This window comes from Erythrolamprus reginae, chromosome 3 (genome assembly GCF_031021105.1).
Source record: "Erythrolamprus reginae isolate rEryReg1 chromosome 3, rEryReg1.hap1, whole genome shotgun sequence".
Taxonomy (NCBI): Eukaryota; Metazoa; Chordata; class Lepidosauria; order Squamata; family Dipsadidae; genus Erythrolamprus; species Erythrolamprus reginae.
This window is the reverse complement of record NC_091952.1, coordinates 91,323,891-91,348,984: the sequence shown is the minus strand read 5'-3', so window position 1 is coordinate 91,348,984 and position 25,094 is coordinate 91,323,891. Positions and strand designations below refer to the sequence as shown.

Genomic DNA, 25,094 nt, shown 5'->3' with positions numbered 1-25,094 from the left:
TAGGAGGAAGAAGAGACAGAAATACATTTGTTACCGAGCAATTTGTTTCCAAGATGTAATAAAACATGGCATAATCAAGAGACCAACTTAAGTATTGTATGGTTCATTACTGAGTGCCTAATGAAGATTTTAGCCACTGAGAGGCTTTGAGGATTTTTTTTTTAAATCTTTGCATTTTAAAAACATGAGAAGGCTTTACATGAAAGACTTTTTAAAAGAATGTAACAGGATAGGATGCAAAATACTTCTAGTGAGGATAATAGTACACTGAAATAAAAAAGCAAACATTGTATTGGATTTATTGTTCTCTAAAACGAGTTTTTAATTTATATATAAATGTGTATGTGATACGTATCCTGTCCTCATCTTTTCATTGCACAAAAGAAAAAATTAATGAGTACATAAGTAATAAAAATAAATCCATTATTTGTTGTAGAGAAGAAATTCATTTCTAATGTTGTTTGCGGCCATACAGATTAAACAAATTGACCCGGAGATCTGTTTGTAAGCCATAAATGGGCTCATAAATGGAGGTAAGTGTCATAATAATTTCACTTTTTTTTTCCAGTTGGAAGTATATGAGTACTTCAGAGGTATCTAATATATGAAAAGGAAAGCTTTATTGCTAAAATGTTCCAAGAATGCAATAAGTAGATATTATAATTCTCCAAATGAAAGCATTGAGTCAATAAAGAAAAACCTACTAATTCTACTTTTCAAAAGTAGTGAATTGTTTTAATTCAGGTATATTATCTAAAATACAATTTAAATTCACCATCCACCTTCACACTCTGCTATTCCAGAATTCTATCTATCAATCATATTCACTGTATATTTATTTAGGTATTTAAAAGCAAAGACGTTGATTGCACCATTGTGCTATATTGCAAAAATTGTTATTTGATACACAGAAATATTATAGGTTAGTAAGTAGGAAGATTCTGCACATTCTATAAAATCAGGAGATGTATGGTAGCACCTTTTCCAGATAATGCGTTTTATTAAAAGACTTAAGGTTTGCTGATCTGCAGCTCACTCCATCAGATGCATAATCATTAGAATGATGTAGGATTTAAAATGGGGGAAAGTGAGGAAGACAGGTTGGTTGTGCTGATGCAAGGTACATGAGAGACAGGTGATAAGTACTTTATCAATTATCAATTGTAATGTGTTACAAAATCATTGTATTTATTGAGATTTTCTAAGATTGTTTGAAACTGTTTAATGTATGTTGATGTATCTTAACAACTTACCACTTAAAGTTAGAAACAAAGCCCAACCTGTATACAAGTGTGGGCCTTCTGCCCAGTGCATTTAGCTTTTAAGAAGGATCATAGAAGTTGAACATTACAAGTTGTCACTTAAGCTCATAGCTAATACACTTTAATATGTTGCAGCTTATATCCTCCCCCAGTTCTGCTGTGTTGCTTCACTGTGACATGGGGCTGATCCTGAGAGAAGCGCCAAGAATATATATTCTCAGCAGGGTCACCAAAGATGTGAAGGTCATCCCAGTTGCCCAGCTAATACAGGCAGGCATTCACACTGGGCAACAGCAACACAGGAAACTACTGGATATGGAGGATCACTTTAGTGATAATGCCAAAGGCATCTTCTCATACTCATTTGAGTGTTTTACAAAAAAAGCCACATGAACAAAAAATATGTATAAAATGATTAATAATATAGTGACAAATAATGGGCCCCTCAGTTTGGATAGCAGTCAACAAGAGCTACCGCAGATGAATTGAGGGGCTTTCCAAATATTAATGTCGTATATGATTTGACTAGATTAAAGGATTTAGGATATCTAGTTGCTGCTGTCATGAAGGAAATGAAAACTCAAAGCTGCAAACAGAATTATGATAGGAACATGAAAAATAAGAAGCGCAAATATAGAAAAGCACAATACAGTGAAAGATAAATTGACTAGTTGTTGATATCTTAGGCATTAGTGAATTAAAGATGGACAAAAATTGGGCTGGAATTGGACATTTTCATTCAAAAGATCAATCATATTCAAGACATGAAAAGAAAGCATAATTAGGAAGATTACATCAAGAATAGTATTTAGCTAAGTGCATCAATGATGGAATATTATCTGTTAGGCATTGTGGACATAGTATAATTATGACGATCGTCCAAATTTATGCTCAAAACCACCAACGCAGAAGAAGTGAGATTGACAAGATTTATAATGAGCTTCAATTTGAACATGCAAACAGATGTAGTTTGGAAACTGGAATGTCAAATCTGGGAATATTAGGGAAGAAAATGTAGTTGGACTATATGGCCTAATAAACCAAAATTAAGTATTATTCACTAGTTTCTGCCAATCAAATGACTGGCATGCTCACATAATTAGTGTCAAATTTGACTAGTTACTGGTGGAAGATTAAGACTGCCAGACATAAAATGAAGTAATAAAGAGTTGGCTTATTTGATCAAAGTTTTTATTTCTGGTAAATCTTACTGGAGGACTTTCTGATGATACCAGGACTGAAATGATGATGCTTTATGGATATTTGTCTATAGATAATAGATGGGAAATAGGGTGAAAGTTCATTGAGTGTAAATTAGGAGAGTGAACAGTTACTAAAATTGTTTAGTCTTATGATGAAGATTGGAAGTTATTCTTTATCTTTTTTGCTTTTTCTCTACTATATTCTTATCTTTCTATTTGATTTTTCTTTGCACCTTCAATTTTCTTTCTACTCTTTTTAATTTAATTAGTCTTTACTATTTTAATTTAAATCTTTAATTTAAAGTTATATTTTTTTAAAAAGGAACCAATCAAACTACACATCAATTCCAAGAAAAGAAAATTTTAATGTTTTAGTCGGGAAATGTGCTATCAGATTTCTGATTTTTATTTTTAGGCCACCACAGTCCAAATAGGGCTCTCCTCCTAATGCAGGGGTAGGGAACGTTGGCTCTTCTATGACTTGTGGACTTCAACTCCCAGAATTCTCTGAACTAGAATGATTGGCTCAGGAATCCTGGGAGTTGAAGTCCACAATTCTCTGAACTAGAATGATTGGCTCAACTCCCAGAATTCTCTGAACTAGAATGATTGGCTCAACTCCCAGAATTCTCTGAACTAGAATGATTGGCTCAGGAATCCTGGGAGTTGAAGTCCACAATTCTCTGAACTAGAATGATTGGCTCAACTCCCAGAATTCTCTGAACTAGAATGATTGGCTCAGGAATCCTGGGAGTTGAAGTCTACAATTCTCTGAACTAGAATGATTGGCTCAGGAATCTTGGGAGTTGAAGTCCACAAGTCATAGAAGAGCCAACGTTCCCTACCCCTGTCCTAATGCTTCAAATAATTATTCTACCAATTACAGGAATACTTTCATTATATATTGTTGTAGAATTGTTTCCATACCTGTCTTTCCCAGTTTCCTGTTTGAAGAGGTCATCAAAATGAAGCATTTTGTGTCGAGATATCATATATACTTTTAACTGAGGTAGTATTTGATTCATCAGTTGCAAATTATTATAAATTAATCCTTTTCCATCTCTTCTCATGTACATACTTGGGCCCCAGAAGATAAATACAGTTCCGTGACTCATATTTAATAGTTCATTGCGATTTCGCAAAATCCTCTGGATGCTGGAATGAGCTATAACTCGCAAGGTTGTTTTGTTTCCAACATCTTTTCCAAATCCCCGTGTAGGTGCATCATTCATTCGTATTACGCACTCTGTCTGATCGATCTTCTTCCCTTGATGGCTTCGCAAAAGGTGTCCAGAGCTTGTAACTAGAGCACAACTGGTGCAATGCATTTTCAAAGGCTGCAGAGAAATAGATGTCTCAATTAACATCCAAATATATATCTCAACACATACCCAAATCCTCCAAAATTGCGGGGGTGGGGTGGGGGGGGATACTGCCAAGATAATGGTAGAAAAAGAACAAACTAAACCCAAGTGATAGATAAGCTTCCAATTTCATTATGAAAAGTTAGTTCCCTTCATCTATCCACGATATCTCAGAAATCTATAAAGCCTGGCAAATTATTGCCAGTTTGCAAATACATATTTTTCTTTAAACTAGGGAACTATGAGAGAACAGTTTCTGGCTCCCATGACTAAGGAGGGATTTGAACTCACAGCCCATGTGAGTTTCTAGTTTGTTGCCTTAACCATTCAGCCAAATTGGCTGCAATAAATTTCAAAAGTCTTTAAAACTGTGAGATATGGCAATCTGATCCACATTCTCTACTTATAAAATCACTTAACCCCTGTGACAGACGTTGAATTTCAGCCAGGCTGCTTATTTTTGCTTTTAAGTAAAACTTGGTATCTGCAAAAATAATCTGTTGAGTGCCGTTATCTCCTTTCTCAATGAATTTATTCTATTCCATTTCACTTTCTTTTCTCTGGAGAACCAGTTCAAGTTAAATCGGGGAGGGAAAGAAAATACATAATTTCAGAAGATTTGCAGGACAGTCAAAGATCTGTTTCTTAGCCACACTCACATTCCCGGCACAAAAGAAGGAGAAGAGAGGCAGGAAGAGGAAACTGCTTGGAATAAAGCTGTCAGATAGGCTATCACAGGAATGGAAAAAAGAGAAGGAATGGTAAGGAGTCAAAGAAAGGAGACAAACTGGGTGGCTGAATGACTAAGCTTAGAGGCATGATACAGTGAGAATAGAGTTAGTGGATTTCATCATATAAAAGTATGATTGCATATGTTTTAAAAATGTATACTCTGATTGGATGTCCATAAAATTAGAAAATGATTAGGGATGATGATGATTCAGAAGAAGGGAAACATTTGGAAACTGCATTAACTCCTTAGGGAGATTTTGTTGATTTCATTTGGCAATATACAAAATGAAGGGTGAGGTCTTTGGATTAGCAATTTACATTCCTATTTTTCTGAAATGCCTTATACAAATAGTCTTCAACTTACAATGAATTCATTCAGTGACTGTTCAAAGTTACAATGGCACTGAAAAAGTAACTTAATGACTTTTTCACACTTAAAACTGTTGCAGCATCCCCATGATCATGGGATAAAAATTCAGGTGCTTGGCAACTGACTCATATTTATGACGTTAGCAGTGTCCCAGAGTCACGTGATTCCCTTTTGTGACCTTCTGACAAACAAAGTCAATGGGGAAGCCAGATTCACTTAACAACTATGTTACTAACTCAACAATTGCAGTGATTCACAACTGTGACAAGAAAGGTCATAAAATGGGGCAAAACCCACTTAACAAATGTCTCATTTAGCAACATAAATTTTGGCTGAATTGTGGTCGTAAGTCAAGGATTCCCTGTGTTGCAAATATAAGTTGTCTCAAGGATTCCCTGTGTTGCAAATATAAGTTGTAGAATATTTCAGAAAAAATTGCTTAGATATGATTTGGAAATTTTGTTTTCTTTGCTTTGCAATGGGTATTTTGTTGAAACAAAAGATGATATTTTGAGTAATTTGTCTTATAAAAGAGTGATAACTTGTTGTGATAATATATTGACTGATCACTTACAACTAACACTAGTAATTTTGCGACACTACTTTTACTTGTTGGTTTGTATGCTTCTGTCTTCAACCAAAACAATTCCCTGAATAGTTTTCTACTAATATTAGGGCAATAGTTGTTATCAGATTTATAAACTTTTTTCAGTATTAAAAGCTCAAGAGCCCCAAAACATTGGAGATTTATGGCTTAGATACATGAACAGTTGAATGAAAAGGAAGCATTGCATTAAAAAAAGATCAATGACAAAAACATCTTCATCTTTCAGAAACTTTTTAAAGGAACCAATGTGTTGCCCTCAATGATTTAGCTTCCTTTACTCTCAGCGGAGCTGTCATGTAGACCTAGATTAACCAGAATCAATTCGGATATCTTTTTTAAAAAACTCCAAGATCCAACAGACAAAAAGTGTATACGAAAGAAACATGCTAAGAATTTAAGAAGAGTTCTTTCTCAATATGTGCTCAGCATTTAGTACTGTATCAGAATTGACTGAGTAGTTTTTGTGTGTATAATTGCATTTGAGATAGTAGGTAGGGAGATAGAAGAGATACAGATTGAGAGATAAATACTGAGAGAGAGAGAGAGAGAGAGAGAGAGAGAGAGAGAGAGAGAGAGAGAGAGAGAGAGAGAGAGGGATTTTCAAATGTTTATACATATGTGAACATTTATACATGTTTATGGATGGAAAATAAAAACATGGAATATTTTCTTAATTCTCAGAATGCTCTGTTTAATATATCTTCCATCCCAATTAGTGACAGCAGTATAGACATAAGAAATGTAAAAAACATTAAAACATTTGAGTTATGAAGTCCATGTGCTTTACAGTAAGAGATATCAATAAAACTGTAATAGCTTAGTCAACTATGATGTCAGGCTTTATAGCAGAAACTGGAATGTGCTTCTATTGTGTTCTGGGCTTAACTCCACTTTGTTTTAGTGACAAAGGCCATGGAAACTGGAAGTATTTATAGAATAATGGAACATACAATAAGGATTGAAAGGAACTTGTGTAAGCCAAGCCTCTATCTAGAGTAGAGTTCATTGTTATAGCCTCTCACAGATGATCATCAAAGAGTCCACCACCTCCTGGTATAGTTTACTCCATTGTTGAGCTTTCATTGCAAGGGACTTTTAAAAAAATGTTTTCTATGTTCAACAAATACCTATTTTCTTTGTAGCTGAAATCAATTGTTCCTTGTTCCATCATTTAGAGCCCCAAAGAATTCTGTCCTGTCTTCTTTCTACATGACAGCTTTTCAGATATTTAAGACAAATCTGTTTTTCTCCAGCTATAACATCCAATTGCTCTAAGCAGTTTTTGCATTTTTTTTCCTCTTCCAGGCCAGGCTCCTTGGTTGTTCTCATTTGGATGTATAACATACAATCTTGTTGGTGGCCTAAAATGCAGTGCCTAGATCTGAATGCAATATTCCGAGTGTGATCTGACCCACACAAGAATAAATGCTTACTTTAAGCATTTAAGTGAAAAGAAGTTATGTAACACTTATTTAATAGCTGTAAATGGACAGAAGGAGTAAATTTGAAGTAGAATAGGAAGAGATGTCATCAAAACAATGGGCAGAAGCAAAATTTGAAAAAAACATCTCAGACATTCTAGTTCCCTCAAACATAAAAAAGAGAAACACATTAGTAACCTTATAACAAAACTATTATTAGTTTGCATGTCTTACATTTCCAGGTTTCGTCTGTTTTGAATGGCTGACAATATCCAGTCACGTGTGAAACAAAATTTTAGAGCATTTTGTGTCATTTAGTTTTCTATATTATTTACATTTTTTGAAAAGTATTCTTTGATGTAAAAATTATTTTATAGATATTGCCGTGAGTGAGGGCATGCCTGATTCTGAGGATGATGAGCCAAGTCCCTCAGATTATCCTGGGTTAGGAAGGCTGTCAGAGGAAAGGGAAGCCGAGAGTGAGGCAGATAGTGATGTGGGAGTGCCAGAGAGGGCTGATGTTACATTGGGAAGTTAGTCCCTGTCAGATAGTGATAAAGATGTATCAAGAGATGAATGGATTGACCCAAGATATAGAAGGATAGCCAAAAGAAGAGAAGAGATCCAAGGTAAAAAGTATAATAATTAATCCACATTAGTAGATCTATGGGTTATTATGAGGGCACTTCCAGGTTACAGTAGGAAGTGAACGTGTCATCTGACAATGTTGATCAAAGAATAGCAGAGATTTTGTGGCGTTCCTGAACAAAAGAGTAAAAAACCTGAGTTGTGCCTTTCCAAATGAGCTACAAACTGCCTGGCTGTATTTGTTATGAAGTTTGGTGAGCTAATTGACCCTTGTAATCTTAGAGCTGGCCGAGTATGGAATGTTGGAATGCTTCCCAGAAAGATTGAGTCCTCAAAACGATAGAAAATTGTAATTATTCTTGCTGCTTGCATTTACCTTGCTAAATATTCATATATTTAAGCTTGTGTGAAAAATAAATAAAAGGGAATATTATTTCAAGAATTGGGTTTGGGGAGTCTTGGATAAATACCAAAGCCGTGCATAGAACAGATATCACATTTAGTAATGGGTTGCCGCCAGTACGGCTGGGATCGGGGTTCCAGTAGCAGAAATTGAGATGTGCATGCAACTCCATGCCCCCAACGTGTGCCCATGTGTGCACACGCGAGATTTGGCTTCCGCACATGCTCAGCAAGCGTAATCTCACACGAGGACGAATGCATGGAAGCAAAGAAATAGCCAAAAATTGTTGAATGTCCTTACACGAAATTTTACTGCTGTGTATGTGCTGAAGTTAAATCTTGTGCCGATGGGCGCGCCCACAACAATTCCAGAGAGCGCACCGGTAGCAGCCGGTAAGTGGAACCCCTGCCTGATTACATTAGTATTATCTTTAACAAAAATATTAATATATTTCATCAAAATTACATATACATACACACATAAGCACACCTTACAGGTTAAAGCAAAGTAAAACCAACACTTACTTAAAAGAATCCTTGTTGTAATGTGTAGTTGTGTGCCCACGCATTTACCTTAGTTACTGTAAGTTTGATGAATATATTATTTTTACAGATCAAATTAACTGAAGCCATGGTAGAGGGAAATTGCGTATCACTTTCTGGTCTGATAGAATGGAGAATGACTTTTAATGACATTCTTTTGAGGTTCAAATTGAGATTATGAAAAAAATATCTGTAGCTCATCTGTCCAGTTCACAGACTAAGTAAGCATGTCTCTGTTGTATTTTGATGAAAACATTTCGCAGAACCATAGTTCGGTCAATGGAGAACATTATCTACAGCCAAAAAATGAGTATTGCCACTATGTATGTTTGCAGAAACCTACAAGACTAATCAATTATCTTTAATAGCAGGTTGTAAATAAAGATTTGCATCTTTGCAACTTCAATTTCTTATGCCACAGTTATTTTTGTTTGGGAGCACTTATTATGCAAAGCCTTACTCTTGCACATTCAGCATTAAAAGTTTAGTTAAAATACTGAGTATTCTCAGCGTATGACAGACGGCTCTTAATACTGTATGAAATTAGCTGCCATGATTTCCTGTGGCAGAAAATTATCTATGTGTCATTAGACACACAGTTAGCGTGTCTCCATATATTAATCTCATGTGCCTCTTAGGGATTTAACTGGGGGAAAAAAGCAGGAGTCAGCATAATGACATACCATTTAACTTCGCAGGAGAGACATATATGTATGAAACAATTTTTAAGAGTAAGTGTACCAAGATATAAATTAGTAATGATGCCTAGTTTTGCCTTGTGAAGCAGAAAGTAAGAGATGCATTGCCCTGTCTTGATACAACATTTACTTGTTTTCCTAACATGAAGAATTTAGGCATTTTTATGGTATCACTTTTGAAAGGTCAAACACACCTTCCCATATGTGATCTTAAATTATAAGGTAATGAAAATTCCACTATAGGGGCACTTAATTATTACTGAGGCCATTTGACATAAAAGTAAAATTTTCCAACCAGACAGAATAACCTAACATCTTGAATAGTGTCATAGATCCGGGTTCTCTCGTACTTTCCAAATAAACCTTCCTAAGCTCACAAGAAAATTACCCTTATGTATTGAAATGTTCATGCCTTGTAAAATAGGATTCTTAAGACTGAAATATGGATGTGTATATGTGTGCATGCATGCGCTTATACACACATCTTCATGGCAATTTTTTCACACATCTTCATGGCAGACATCTGCAATTGCCTGGACTAGTTCCTGCAGTTTTTGTGGCATGGATTGTGCTTGTCACTTCCTCCTTCCTAGGGCTGAGAAAGAGTGACTGGCCCAAGATCTCCCTGCTGGCTCTGTGCTTAAGGTGGAACTAAAACTCACTAGAAACAAACAGTTTTTAGCTGAGTGTCTTAATTATATGAAATTAGCTCTTAGGCAGTTCTTAACCGTTTTTTTAAAGTACACTTCACATGTCATTTTGATGGATTTTCAATGACAGAGTAAAAGTAAAACAGCTTGGAAGGGCAAAATGAACTGTATTTTTTGTTTCAAAAAAAGCATCAGCAGGCACCAGAACATTTCTTTAATGTGAGTTGAAAAAAGCACATAGGTTTTGTCCAAAATAATCTTTCCCATTCAGTTCTTTGTTCAACAATAGTATACCTATTTTCAGTGTATATAGCACTTTCTTTCAAACTTCAAACACCATATAATATAGCACCTGACCTGTTGACTGAACTGGGTACCAAAGGACACGTGCTGATTATGAAATATCTGTTAGTTTCTGTCCCAATTCAACAAGATGCAACTTTTATTTTTAAAGTCCCAAAAGTGATCACGTCCATCCAATTTCTGGGCAGCATTAAAAACATGTCACGTTTGAGAAGGATTGCAAGCACACACTAAATGCTTTTCTTCCAAAACCTATTGTCAGTTCTGCCTCTCCTCTTCCTTCACTTTAAACTTCAAACACTATGCCAATTAGGGAGACTGGAACTGTCATTCTTGACTTCCAAGGTCACCAACACAACTGGCATGATCCTGTTAAAAATAAGGTCTACTGTTCAACCATCCTTTTTTCCTTGAACACTTTTTTAAGCTTTCAAGCACCCACTGAATTCATGGAATGCATTTTTATAGAATCCAATTATTATTAATATGTGGTGGCGACACTCTGGATACTAACCATTATTCATGAGGTTCTTCCTGATTCTGCAATTAAATTGTGTATTGTTAAAAAGAACCTCTGAAATCATTATGAAATAATTCTAGCATTTGTGTTTCTTTGAAAGACATAGACAGATAGATTTCACTGTTGTATCCTCTTTAGCCATTTTCTCCTGCCATTCCTGTAGGAGGCCCTACTTCAATCTGCCCCTTTTTTCATGTAATAGTTACACACACCTTTGATCAAATAATCTTTCTTTGCCTGTATGAGAACTAACTCTCAAAATAACAGAACATGCAATGCACATTTTTCCTAATGCATGAATAGAGATTTGGGTGATGAAATGATCCATTTTCAGGTGCAAAATTATAACCACAGGAATGCTTACAACTTCAGGATGTACACTAAGTTGTAAGACAGATGTCTTTAACTGGATTGGTAAAAATTTCAGAATGAAATGAAATCACTAACCCCGCTCCTCCTTCCCCAAAAGCAAGCAATTTTTTCCCTTTTCTGAGTAAACTGTTCCTGTCTTTTATATCCTTTTTGCGAAGAAGGACTGTTGGTGATGATGGAACAAGTTTATTTGTAGCTATACCATCCTACATAATTCTCTTTAATCATGAATATGGAATGGATTCTCAATGAAAGTACTCCCGAGCAGAAAAAGATCATTCCTTTTTATTGAGACTTCTGTTGACAAGAAACAACATTGCTTTGTCTCCGAGTTACTACTTGGTGTTGTTAAGCAATAGGTTTCCGTACATAAATGATCAGAGAAAAGAGGTAAGCAGATCAGCAGAAGCAAAAGATATTCCAAAAAGCCTACATTTTCATTAAATTTCTAGCCAAAGGCAACATAAGGTATTTTATGCCAGCAGATTCCAGACTGTTGCTCTTGTATTGGGACTAAAGTGGGCAGGCAGCTGAGATTAAACAATAATCAGTTTGGCAAATTTCTATTTTTCCCTCCAAATTAAGTTATCAATGTTTTTTGGCCTGCATTGGCTGCTGATCAGTTTCCGGTAATAATTCAAAGTGTTGGTTATGACCGTTAAAGTCCTGCATGGCATTGGACCAGAGTACCTCCGGAACCGCACAAATCCCAGCAACCGATAAGGTCCCACAGAGTTGGCCTTCTCTCGGTCCCGTTGACCAAACAATGTCATTTGGTGGGCCCCAGGGGAAGAGCCTTCTCTGTGGCAGCCCCGGCCCTCTGGAATCAACTCCCCCCGGAGATTAGAACTGCCCCCACAATCCTTGTCTTTCGTAAATTACTCAAGACTCATCTATACCGCCAGGCATGGGGGAGTTGAGACACCTTTCCCCAAGGCTTTTTTAAAATATATATTTATGTTTGGGTATGTATATATTGTTTGCTTTTTAAAATATGATAGGGTTTCATGTGCTTTTTAATATTAGATTTGTTTTAGCTGGAATATTGTTTTTATTATTGTTGTGAGCCGCCCTGAGTCTTCGGATAGGGAAGGCATACAAATCTAATAAATTGAATTGAATTAAATTGAATTTTTGTTATGCTAGTATTACAATGGTATTGAAAATGGTCTTATTGAACTCTGTCTCAATGAAAATTTAGATCTTTGTTTTTATCATTGCACTAGGAGCATACTATTCTTCATAGTGGGTGGAGCGAATCCCCACCTTAACTCTCCTTCTTTGACTCAGTCCTCAGTCAGAATAGAACGTGTGTTTTTTCATTATCCATGTCGTTGGATAATCCCGATTTAACCATAATTGACAATGACATTTGAGAGGCTCCGCCTCGCAGGGGCTCCTCAGGGCTCCACCAGCTTCATTGCCGTCATCTACATTTACTACAATGGCCACTGGGCTTAGAGCCACTTCTCCAGTGACCCAATTGGACACTTCCAATGTCCACAGTATGATAGTGGCAGCTATAAATCTAGGCATCAAGGTAGACATGAAGCAACTAGGCAGAGCTGCGGGCTCCAGTTCAGAGGTGACCAGGGCTTTGGATCATGCCTCCTCGTCATTCTGTGGTGACTACAGAGGGCAGATTTATGACAGTTTCTTGGGGTCCCAGTCAGATTTCAGAAGAGCAATCTGTATGAGCGTTTTCACTCAGTCGCTGTGCTTTAGGTTTCTCCTGTAGAAATTGACCAGTGACTGGAAGCTATAACACCTGAGCAACTTTAAATTTCTTTGAACTATATTACAGTCTACAGATTACGAATTGTAAGTTTTGGAGACGTAGGGGTGGCTCTTGCCCCCCCCCCCCCTTAGGCAGCCTGTCATTGCTGTGAGCCTCTAAGAGCCATTAGCAGCTTGGATTCAAATGTTTAAACATTGCAGCTTGAAATATTGATTAGCAACATGGCTTTTTTCACCGGTTTCGGCAGTTTGCTTGTCATCATTGGATTTGGTTGTGGATTCTTCAACATATGGTGCCACAGTCTGGGGAAGTCAGCCCGACTTAGCCCTCCCAACAGACAGATTGCTTTGGTATGTCCCATTCTTGGAGGACAGTTTATCCACTATGGAGAAGGAGCATTGGTCTTACCTGATATGCCTTTTCTCATAGGGCGGAGCTGACCTCCAATCCCGCCCAAAGTTAGTCTGCTCTGAACTTTGGGACATCAAATTATTATCTTCTGCTTTGTTTGACTTTGAGAACTGCACACCAAGTCTGTCCATTGTTCTTCATCAAAGAGGGGAATTAAGGCAGAAAGACGAAGATATACAATTTGACAGACCCAGTCCTCATTGGCTGAAGTGATAGTGTCATCCCATTCTTGGAGGTTAGCTCCACCCTAGGAGAAAAGCCGTATCAGTTAAGACCAATGCCCCTTCTCTACTCCCCAAAAATAAATCCTAAATTCCCTCCTAGAGCTCTTATAGAAAAACAGACCCTTGAAGCAGTAGTGGATTTCACTTACTTTTGCTACTGTTTTGGAACTGTGACCGCATGTGTGCGGTGCTTCTGCACATGTGCAGAACCTTCTGTTCATGCGATCATCTGTGATGATGCCCAGTTGGATGGGCAGAACCTCCCACCGCCCCTGCTACTGTTTTGCCCGAACCGGATGAACTGATAGCAACCCACCACTGCCTTGAAGTCTCTATCCTGTTGAAGTCCTTTCTAGCTCCTGACAAACCAATTAACAAGGAAATTAGTTAGCTAAATGGGCTTTCCTCTTCTTGTTTGCAATACTGTAGAATGTAACTAGGATAAAGATGACATTTTAAAAGTTCGTGCAGACCTATGGTATTCTTTTCTCCAACAGCCTTAAGCACTCAGCATGAACAAGATAACATCTGCATGGACATTTTTTCAACATGGGTTCTCCTTGCAAAGAAGTTATCTCCCACAGGTCACCTAGCAGGTGGAAGTCATCTTGCCGAGCAAGAAATGGAGCTTGAAATAGAAGAATTGTGCCAGCTATAAAACAGCTTTATTTGCAACTTTTCTCCCACTGTTTAAAGGTTTTAGCTTCAATATGAAGAAAAGATATCAAGGCTATTACATACATACATGAAGTAACTATGCTTCTTCAACCTCAAAAGTTGTAAATGCATCACTTCCGTTCCTATATATTTTAATCATGCTGTATATTTTTTATGCAGTAGCAGAGATCATGTGGTAAACAGTAATATTGATTAATTTTTAGCTTTCATTAAATATACGGTCAAATTAAAATTATTTTATTTTTGTCTTGATTCTGCCACATCCCTTTCATAGACCTGGCCCTGCTTCTTTTGTGATATCCAGCCCTGTAGTTACCCTGTCGCTACTTTTCTTGTGATACAGCCCTGTAATGACCTACCCTGTATGTTAATCTGGGGGGGGGGGGAATCAACAATCGTGTTTTAAATTGTAATTTTATCTTAATACTGTACCTAAATAATATTCTTTGAGATAATAAGGCTGGAAATGTGGGCAAACATTAAAACTCAATTCTCTTCCACTTCTATGACATAGCAGGTCATATCTGTGGCTGTACAAATCAAGACATCGATTGAAAGATGGTCACAAGGGTTCAGGACACAATCAGGTTTGTGGAAAGCCAGGGATTCTGGCTGGTAGTTACTCTGTGTGTGTATCTCAATATTTGTCTTCAAAGCTCCTATTTACTATGCCATAAATACAGTAATACCTCGTCTTACGAACCTAATTGGTTCCCGGGGGAGGTTCGTAAGACGAAAAGTTCGTAAGATGAAACATTGTTTCCCATAGGAAACAATGTAAAGTCAATTAATCCGTGCAGGGGAAAAAAAAAACCGCAAAAAAACGCCGCCGCCCGGCTGTCACCTTTTTAAACAGCTGGGGGGCTTCCCAGCAGCCTCCCGAATGCCGAACGCCAAACCTGAACTTCCGGGTTCGGCGTTCGGGTTCAGGAGGCTGCTGGGAAGCCCCCCGGCTGTTTTAGAAGATGACAGCCGGGCTGCGGGGCTTCCCAGTGGCCTCCCGAACCCGAACCTTTGCCGAACCTCCGGGTTCGGCGTTCGGGAGGCCGCTGGGAAGCCCCGCCACCCGTCTGTCACCTTTTAAACAGCCGGGGGGCTTCTCGGAGGCCTCCCGAACGCTGAACCCGGAAGTTCGGGTTTGGCGTTCGGGTTCAGGAAGACACTAGGAAGCCCCCCGGCTGTTTCAAAAAGCAACTTCGTAAGAAGAGGCAAAAATTTTCTAAACCCTGGGTTCGTATCTTGGGTTGTTCGTAAGACGAGGGGTTCATATCATGAGGTACCACTGTATTAATTTATTTGTGGGATAAATGAGAAAGAGAAGCAAGGGATTTAAATCACAATGGATACATGAGATATTTCCACCTTTATTGGCAACAGGCAACTAACTTGCTTCATTCTTTGATGGGATATTCTTTTCTAGCCAATATATGTCTAGGAGACTTTCAGTAAGTATAACTCGGAGCCAACCTAAGCTGAATGATCAAGTGAGCTATGATTTAATGTCAAGTCCTGTACAGGGTATCAGCTATGAATACTGTGCACCTATTAGACTTTATAATATCTGAAAAAGTGCTTACTAACTCACAATTCAATGGAAATGAGATATTTCCTATGTAGCTTGCCATGCAGCTTATTTCTGTCTACTTGTCCATGAAAGCAAGTAAAACATAGGCTTTAAAGTTTTTTATGCAGTTAAAAAGGCAAGTCAAATGGAGTATTTTGTTAGTTCAGCACCTTTTGAAAGCTTTCATGGGGGAAGGAGAGTATAACACTAACAAAGTATAATTTGAGGACATACTGATGTGAATAATAGGCAGTCTTCTGTTGGTGAGTTTTGAGTCTACCACAAAGAAGTATTTTTGTTTAATTCTTACCAATAGAGGAGAATATATATCAGGTTGGACTTTGGAGTCCTTGGTACTCTCTGAACTTAATTATTTAATAATTTGTCTGTCATACATTGATTAACAGATTAGCAAGTTATTTATTTTCTTAACAGTATTATGAAGAAAAAAAGTTTAATAGACTTTTTTTTTTAAAGGAGATAAATACAAAACTAGATTCTCATTCTTTAAAGATGCAAAAACTAAAGTCAACTTTCTTTTTGGTCTTTTTTTTTAATTATTAAGAAAATATTACCCAGTTGCTGTGGCCTAGAGATGGAGCTCTTGCCTCACAATCAGGAGGTTGTGAGTTCTATCCTAGGTAGCAGATGTAGGATCTCATGCATGGGCAGGGGGTTGGACTAGATAACCTACAAGGTCCCTTCCAACTCTGGTAATATGTACCCATGATTCTACAACTGGACACTGATTAATTATCTAAGAATAAATACACCGAGAGCTTTTTATCCATTGTAAGAGTCCAGCATTTTGATACAGGATTGATTATTCACTTTCCACAAATGCTTTCAGGCTTTAGTAACAGGCTCATTATTACACCTGAAAATATATCCTTTAATCTCAAGCAGTTTAAACTGTCTTACCGCAAATATTTACTGATTATACAACATGACTCTTATCTCAAGGTGATAAAAAAACACCATGCTCCATAAAGCTTTCCATGTAACATTTTCTTTTCTAAAAAGTATTGTTGAGCAATGAAAAGGCATTGCTTAGGGAAAGTGTTTTCCGCCACATTAACTCCTTTTCAAGGGTTTGCCTGGTAGTTAAAGCTTTCTGTAGAATAATTAAAATATAGCCTGTCGTTTGAAATGCATTTACAAGCCCAGGAAAAGGAACTGTTTTCAAATAGTGAAAATAATGTAAGTGGGTACAAAAAAGAGAGAAATAACTGTTGATCTTACATGCTGAAGAACAAAGAAGACACTTTTGGTCTTGGATGAAATTTCACTGCATTATTTGCATTTGAAAATACATTCACAAGTTCACTGTGGCTCAGATATCCCATGAATTATATGAGCAATATGTGGTATTACTGCATTTGGGAACATTTAATTACTTGTTAATGAATGCTTAATTCTTTTGCCCCTTTAAAAATGGAACCATTCAAGAAGTTTAGCATTATGACTAAAAGCAACTGGTAAATCAACGCCCATTAAATTTATTTCTAGTGTTTTATTTTTAATGTGGTACCCAGCACACATTCTGTTTAATACAACATAATAAAAATAAAATAGTAAGTAAGAAATATAAGAGCAACAACAAAAAGTATGTTGTGGTGGTTTTGATATATACTACATACTGTACATACACAAGTTTCATATGACTTTTTAAAAAAGGATGACTGTATTTCATGGTAATTGTCCATATATTATCTGCATCTATAAACAATTCATTCCTACTGTCAAAAGTAACAAGGTCTTCAATTCACTGAATAATTGGGGCTATATATTTGTCTTTTCAATATTGAGAGTCTAGTCTTTTAGCAAAAAGAGAGGCTCAGAAAATCCATTTCTTTAGTCTAGCTGTCAATTTTCATATAGTAGAAGAATAGTTCAAAAGAAGATGGCCCTCCAGAAACATTAAACTTTGACTAAAATTGTACTGATATATTTCTTCTATAACAAAGTTAAAACATTTCAAAACATTTTATTATAATATTTTATTTTATTCATTTTACTTCCCCAGCAACAAGATACCTTATTCATTATTTTTCTGTATAAATATATATATTTTAAAATAAGCCAAACTAACATCTAATGAATATTGAAGTTAAAATAATTCCACTGTTTAAACAAAGTGATTTCCATCCAGACTTTTAAAAGTACATATGAATTTTATAAAGGTTAATCATAGGTTGATTTATTTAACATGATTTGGTAAGCTCTTCTAACAATTTAAGCATTATTGATTACCTGCAGAAATCAGGAAATACCATAGGTTGGAGAATAACATATTTCAGCAAAGAACATAAAAGTAAAAAAAGTAAAATAAAATTACTAGAATTTAATCTGATTTACCTCTATTACTGCCCCCACCCCTGTAGTCAAATGGTGCCTCTCCTATATTGCAATCAACATGCAATAAATCAAACCCATTTGTACATATGTAGCTATTATTTATTAGCCAATTATAAAACTTACTAACAATATGGTCAAATTCTGGGTGTATAAAATGTAACAGCAAATACTGTATCCCTAATTAAGCATATAACATACCTATACTGTACTGTATAACATATCTAGATCACTGATTGTAATAGATAGTCCTCGACTTACAACAGTTCAGTTAGTGACTGGTCAAAGTGACTTGCTACCAGTGGTGAAATCTAAAAATTTTCCCTACCGGTTTTGTGGGCATGGCTTGTTTGGTGGGTTTGCCTTGTTTGGCATGGCTTGATGGTCATGTGGCCAGGAGGGTGTGGCCAACTTTTAAAATGTGGTGAAACCCACTTGACACTTTTGCTTAGCAACCAAAATTTTGGGCCCATTTGTGGCCATAAGTTCGTGGCAGAGGGCCCCCTGCCCTTTGAGCTGGATTCAGAGAGCAGGACCTGAGGCAGAGGGTAAGCAAGGGGGTGAGAGTCGGACGAGCACAGCTGGTCTTCCTCCCCTTGCCAGTGATGGCCTTACCTTCTGCTGTGGTGCCAGCACTCTGGGATAGCAAACAGATGTTCCGGGGCTGCTGCTCATGCACACCGCATTGGACTGCTGGCATCCCAGCACGATGTTAGGTTGGCCAGAATAGGTCCAGAGCACTGGGGAGGGAGGTAAGCAGATGCAGGTGGCAACTAGGAGCAGCGCCAGCCAAGACCAGTACCTTGCAGGGCAAGCAAAGACAACCAGGGGACTACTTTGGGGGTATGGCCAGCCAGCCACCATCAGTTCAGTGAACCACCGGCGGCCACCACTGTGCCCAAACTGGTAGCATTTCATCCCTGCTTGGAACCATTTTTCACACAACCATTGCAGAATCCCCATGGTTATGTATTTAAAATTCAGACGCTTGGCAACTGACTTTATGTATGATGGTTGCAATGTCCCAGGATCATGTGATCACCTTTTGCAACGTTCTGACAAGGGAAGTCAGATTCACTTAAATTAACAATTGATTCACTTAACAAGTGTAGCAAGAAAGGTTGTAAAATGAGGCAAAACTCATTTAACAAATGTTGGGCTCACCCGTGGTCATAAATCGAGGACTATCTGTAATAAAATATGCAAAACCCTGTAAGGCATTTTTTTCCAATGACACAAATCCTTGACTTGGAAATTTTCATAAGTATGCAATAGAGCAGAAAGAATGGAGATGAGGATGAGATGAATGCTGAGTAGCCTGATTGTCAATCGTTCTTTAAAATTCCGTTTAAATTAGGCCACATCAAAATCAAGTAAAGATTTATTTGTTTATAGGAAAAGAAGCAAAAGCTATCTTTTTGGTCTGTGCCTTGCTGATTTGAATATCTGCAGGCAAACAATCTAAAAAAAGTAGAAACGAATATGACAGATAAACGACTTTCAGGCACATGAAATCCTTTTACAAGCAAGACTTTTTTTCATCAACCTTTTCCCTTGATGATAAGATAGGAGGCAACATTTTATTTATTTAATCTATTTATAGAGCAACCCCTCTTATAATAACAATGAGGAATTAAAAACTCATATATAATAAACAATTATTTTTGAATTGTTGGTAGATGGGATGCTCAGATTTAGAATAGTTTTCCATCCTATAAATGTTTCCCAGAAGGAAAATTAGCATCCCTCATGTGATTATTGAAGAGGCAGATAATTTCAGGTTATCACTGAATCCTATCAACCAATGTAATAATGGTCTAAGAAGAAAAAGCAATCAGAAAAAAGAAGGAAAATGGAAGGAAAGAGAAAAGGGGGAAAAAATAAAGAAGGAATGTGCTATGCAGATGAAGATGAGCAGGCTCCCAAGAAATAAATCCTTGTGTTTTATCTTTAAAAGTCAATATCAAACACTGGCGGAATTCTTTTTTCCCCCAGCTCAAATAAATAGCACTGAATTTCAATAAAGCTACCAGCAGTCACCTGTAAATAGGTTCCATCTTCCATCTTAAAGGTACCCCGTATTTAAAACGTGAAAACGTGAGTACTAAGAAAAGCCATCAAGACACCCCAAAAAAATCACCGATTTTTTTTTAAAAAATGGCAGTGTGCAGAGACAGAACCAGATCCATGATACCATCTTCACATCACCAGTGAGTCACTAATGGTTCAGGCGATCTGGTCCGAACCAGGAGGAACCCACCTCTGGAACTGCCCAAAAAAGATACTTACAATCTAGTTTTTGATGGCTGCCCAGATCTTGAAGGCATGTGACTGCATTTTGGGCTCTTGGCAACTGGCCTGCATTTAAAGCTATTTGCTATTTCCTATGGCCACATGAATTATAATGGGGGGTTTTGGTGCCAAAAATGGGTTTACTTCCCCCGTAGCTATGCTTAATGATCCTTGCCATAAAATTGGGTGGGTCACACGATGACCCAGATTACAACCATCATGATGAGACTATAAGGGGTAGGCCCTAAATCGAGGACTACCTGTATTTCCCTGACAGACATGACACAATTCAGAAATCAATTTACAGCAGTTTTAATCTGATTTTCTTGTCAAGAAGCAATGCTACCTTGGAAGAAATAATCCATGTCTTGGGATACAACCTCAGCAGTATTTTGCACTGCAACATATAACATTGATTTATCATGTTTATTTAGCTTATTTTGGTCATTAAATGTGTAAAAGGGTTTTCCAATCATGAACTGAAAATTGTTTAACTAAAACATTAAGAATACTTTGGTTAAGAGCAATATTCAAGTAATTCAACAATACAATAGATTGGCAGTATGTAGCCAGTCTTGGCTAATTTAGAGAGCTAAACAGAGCTGCTGATGTTAGAACTTTGATGGAGACCATTTGCAAGTTCATAGTTACACACACTAGAATGGAAATTCAAAAAATTATCCTGAAAGGCAGCACTCATGCCAAGAAAACTGCCTCAATTTTTACACAGTATGTAAATCGCCAGGAGCCAAGTTTAAATGAAAAACAACTATTTGAAAAATTATGAATGTTTTCTAACACGACTATTCAAAAATACAGACTTATTTTGCATGGTTTAAAATGTTATAAAAAACACAGGGCAATGGAAATTGGCTGAAATAAAACTAATATTGACAAAGTGCTGTGTATCGTGTATCTAATTATCTCTTTTCAGTAAATTTTACAGGAATTGCTTTCTGATTCAAGTAATAGTCCTAATATTATTTAATAGTTTAGAATCACAGAGAAGAAAAGCTTACTTTAAATTGCTTGACTTCTATATTTCAAGAATGATTAGCTACTTGAAATATTTAGTTTAATATGCTTCTTCAGTTTTCCAGTTATGCTCCTGACAACAATTTTGAAACTGCTGAACTAATATATATTATTATGCATGTATCATTATTGATGTAGAAAACATGAAAACTTACCAATATTTTTATGTCAATCAAGATAATTTATGTTCAATTAAATTCAAAGTTTTTAAAGAAGAATATGTAAATATGTAAACATCATTAGCGGATTAAAAACATTACATAATTTTCTACCTAATCAGGCTAAAAATTTCTTAACCAAAAAGGAAAAAAGAAACATAAAAAGTCAGTGGAAAAGAAAACTTTGGAGAGTGAAAAGTCAGGACTCCGGTAGTTCAAATCAAACTGGTTTATTCATGGCAAGAGAGATTACAAAACACTGGAACGGTAGATTTGCCGGAATGAGGGCAACGGCTAACCCGTTGCCCTTTTATACTCTTTTTAACGCGGGCTTTTTTCCAACTGACACACATTTAACTTTCGCGGCTATTTTCTGAATAGCCGCGTCTTAACCAATCACAGATTTTCTGCGAATATTTTTAAACAAACACAACACCCCTCCCTCTTTAGCTGAGACCATGATTACGTGTTAATCCACGTCACATAGTCCTGCAAGCGGATTGGTGGCTTTACAGATCTCTGGGACCTGCGCAGTTCATTTTGCTGGGAGCTGCTTGCCTGGACGGCTGGCTCCGTTGCTCCGCTAAGGCTAGTCTCTGACGGGCCTGGTTGCGATGATGCATTTTGATCTTCGCCGGCCGCCAGGGGCAACAAGCAGCCATCGCTGGAGTCTCGAGGTGGTTCTGGTAAGTCCTCTATTGGTTTGTCTACAGTAGGCAAAATGTCTGGGTTAGTCTTTATTCTCTTGCGTAGTTGGTCGACATGCCGATGCCAACTGCGCCCATCTGTTAATATTACGATGTATGTTTTTAAACCTGTTTTATCTAATATTGTTCCATCTTTCCATTTATCGTTCGAATCATAGTCTTTTGCATAAATTAAATCCCCGATGTTAAACTGTCTCTCACTTTGTACTTTTATTTCTTTTTGGTCATTCTGGTAATTTGGGTGAATTCTGTCTAATTTAGAACGGAGGTTTCTGCCCATTAAAAGTTCTGCCGGGCTTTTGTTTGTGGACGCTGACGGCGTAATATGCTGAATGGTTAAAAATTCATCAATTTGTTGTTGCCAATCTCCTAATGGTGCTTTGTTTAATGCTTCCTTTGTGGTTCTAACCATTCGTTCTGCTTGCCCATTAGCTTGGGGAAAATGAGGTGGAGTGAGCACATGCTTTATGCCCTGGTCTGCAAGAAATAGTTCCATTTGACGGGCTGTTAACTGAGGCCCGTTGTCAGATACCAAAATATCTGGAATACCATGTGTGGCAAACATTTTCCTTAATGCCTTTATAGTTGCGCTAGTAGTTGTGGATGCCATGAGTTCAATTTCCAGCCACTTGGAGTATGCATCCACAACCAGTAAAAAGGATTGGCCCCTGATTGGTCCTGCAAAGTCAATATGTATTCTAGACCAGGGCCCTCTTGGTGTTGGCCACTCTGATGGTGTGACTTTTGGTGGGTTGGGTCTTGTTCTCTGGCAGGGTACACAACCACCCACCCATGACTCTATGTCCTTGTCCAACCCTGGCCACCATAAATGACTTCTGGCAATAGTTTTCATTTTGACTATTCCTGGGTGACCTATATGCAATAACTGCAATGCTTGCTTCTGTAAGGATTTTGGAATAACAACCCTGTCTCCCCATAATATACAATCTTTTAACACATTTAATTCAAACTGTCTATTCTTAAAAGGTTGAAATTGGTTTGGTTGTTGTTCAATTGGCCATCCCTTTAATATCCATTGTTTAATGTATTTCAAAATTGGATCTACTTGTGTCTGATTGGCTATTTCTGTTGCTGTTAATAACGTTTGTTTACTAGTTTCAATTAATAAAACGCTTGAGGCAGGGGCTGGATCACTGACTAATTCTGTTTGGGGGCACCTGCTTAATGCATCAGCATTTCCTATCTCTTTCCCCCCCCTGTGGATTAATGTATAATTGTAAGCGGCTAGAAAAATAGTCCAACGAGTCATGCGAGGGGAAAGAAAGGCGGGAGTTTGTTTGTTTCCCGCCAAAATACCTAAAAGCGGTTTATGGTCGGTGATTAACGTAAAGGGCCGACCACAAAGGTAATAATGAAATCGTTTAACTCCAGCGACAAGGGCTAACGCCTCCTTGTCGAGCTGGGAGTAATTCCTTTCAGCTGCCGAAAGAGTTTTAGAATAATAGGCTATTGGGGCTTCTGTGCCGTCCGGAAAGTTATGGCTGAGGACGGCTCCTATGCCGAACGGTGAAGCGTCGCAGGTTAGGGACAAGGGCATAGCTACATTATATTGTACTAAGACACTGTTGGAGGAAAGTAAATTTTTTACTGCTGTGAAAGCGGCTTGTTCTTTTGGTCCCCACGTCCAGGCAGAGTCTTTCTTTAGGAGGTTATGAAGCGGTTCTGCCACCGTCGCTTTCTGTTTAAGAAAGACGGAATAAAAGTTAAGGAGTCCTAGGAATGCTTGTAAGTCTGTCTTATCTGAGGGGGTGGGGGCATTTCTTATGGCATCAACTTTGTCATTTGTGGGGTGAATTCCAAAACGATCTATTGTAAAACCCAAAAATTCAACTTTGGGCACGGCCCAAGAACATTTGTCTGCTTTTAAATGGAGTCCTGTTTCTTTAAATTTAGTTAAAACGCGCCTGATTCTGTCCCATAACTCAGATTTGGATGTGGCTGATATTAATACGTCGTCGAAATATGGAACGACCCCAGGAATATTATTTAAAATGCGTTCCATCAGACCCTGAAAGATACCTGGGGCGGTAGAGACTCCAAACTGGAGCCGGGTGCATTTAAAGGCACCTCTATGAGTTACGATTGTCTGGGCCTCAGAGGTGTCTTGATCTACGGTAAGCTGTTGATATGCCTGTGCCAGGTCCAACTTCGCGAAGATGGACCCATTTCCTAAGGTGTGCAAGAGTTGTTGCACTACTGGGATTGGATAGGCATTATGCTGTAGTGCTTTATTAATCGTGGCTTTATAATCTGCGCAAATTCTAATAGAGCCATCCGGCTTAACGGGCGTTACAATAGGGGTTTCCCATTTGGCATGATCAGTGGGAATTAAAATGCCCTGAGCTATCAATTTGTCCAATTGTTCATCCACTTTAGGCAAAAGTGGAATGGGAATTCTGCGGGGCTTTAATCGGATAGGCGAAATATTTGGGTCCAGATTAAACGATATGGGGCTGCCTGTATATTTACCCAGAGTGCTAGAAAAAACTTCGGGAAATTCTTTCAACAAATCATTTGGGTCAAAAGAGTCACATACATTGTTAACCCCTGAAATTTCAATGCCTAAAGGTTGTAACCATCTAAGTCCCAGTAATGTGTGTTTAGGACCGTCAACCACTAACAGAGGTAAAAGCCCTTGAAATTTTTTAAACGCAATAGGAACATTTAAACATCCTAATACTGGAATTGAATGGCCCTGAAAATCACTCAAACCCGGTTCCCAAGGTTGCAAGTCAGTTTGTTTTACACGAGGTAAATATAATCTAAGTTTTTCCCAAGGCATTATGGAATGTCTGGAACCGGTGTCTAATTCCATTTGGCAGGGGTGGCCGTTGAGGAAAAGAGAAACAAATAGCTTGTTTTCCGCAGCGGGGAAAT

General features: G+C 37.7%; 1 protein-coding gene across 1 annotated transcript in view; it reads right to left on the bottom strand.

Annotated features, from left to right (window-relative positions):
• The window catches only part of ST6GALNAC5 (ST6 N-acetylgalactosaminide alpha-2,6-sialyltransferase 5), an 89,262-nt gene that overhangs the window by 15,498 nt on the left and 48,670 nt on the right, over positions 1 to 25,094 (bottom strand). The window contains exon 3 of the mRNA XM_070746186.1: positions 3,392 to 3,801. Coding sequence (XP_070602287.1) covers positions 3,392 to 3,801 — 410 coding nt within the window. The remainder of the gene's footprint in view (positions 1 to 3,391; positions 3,802 to 25,094) is intronic.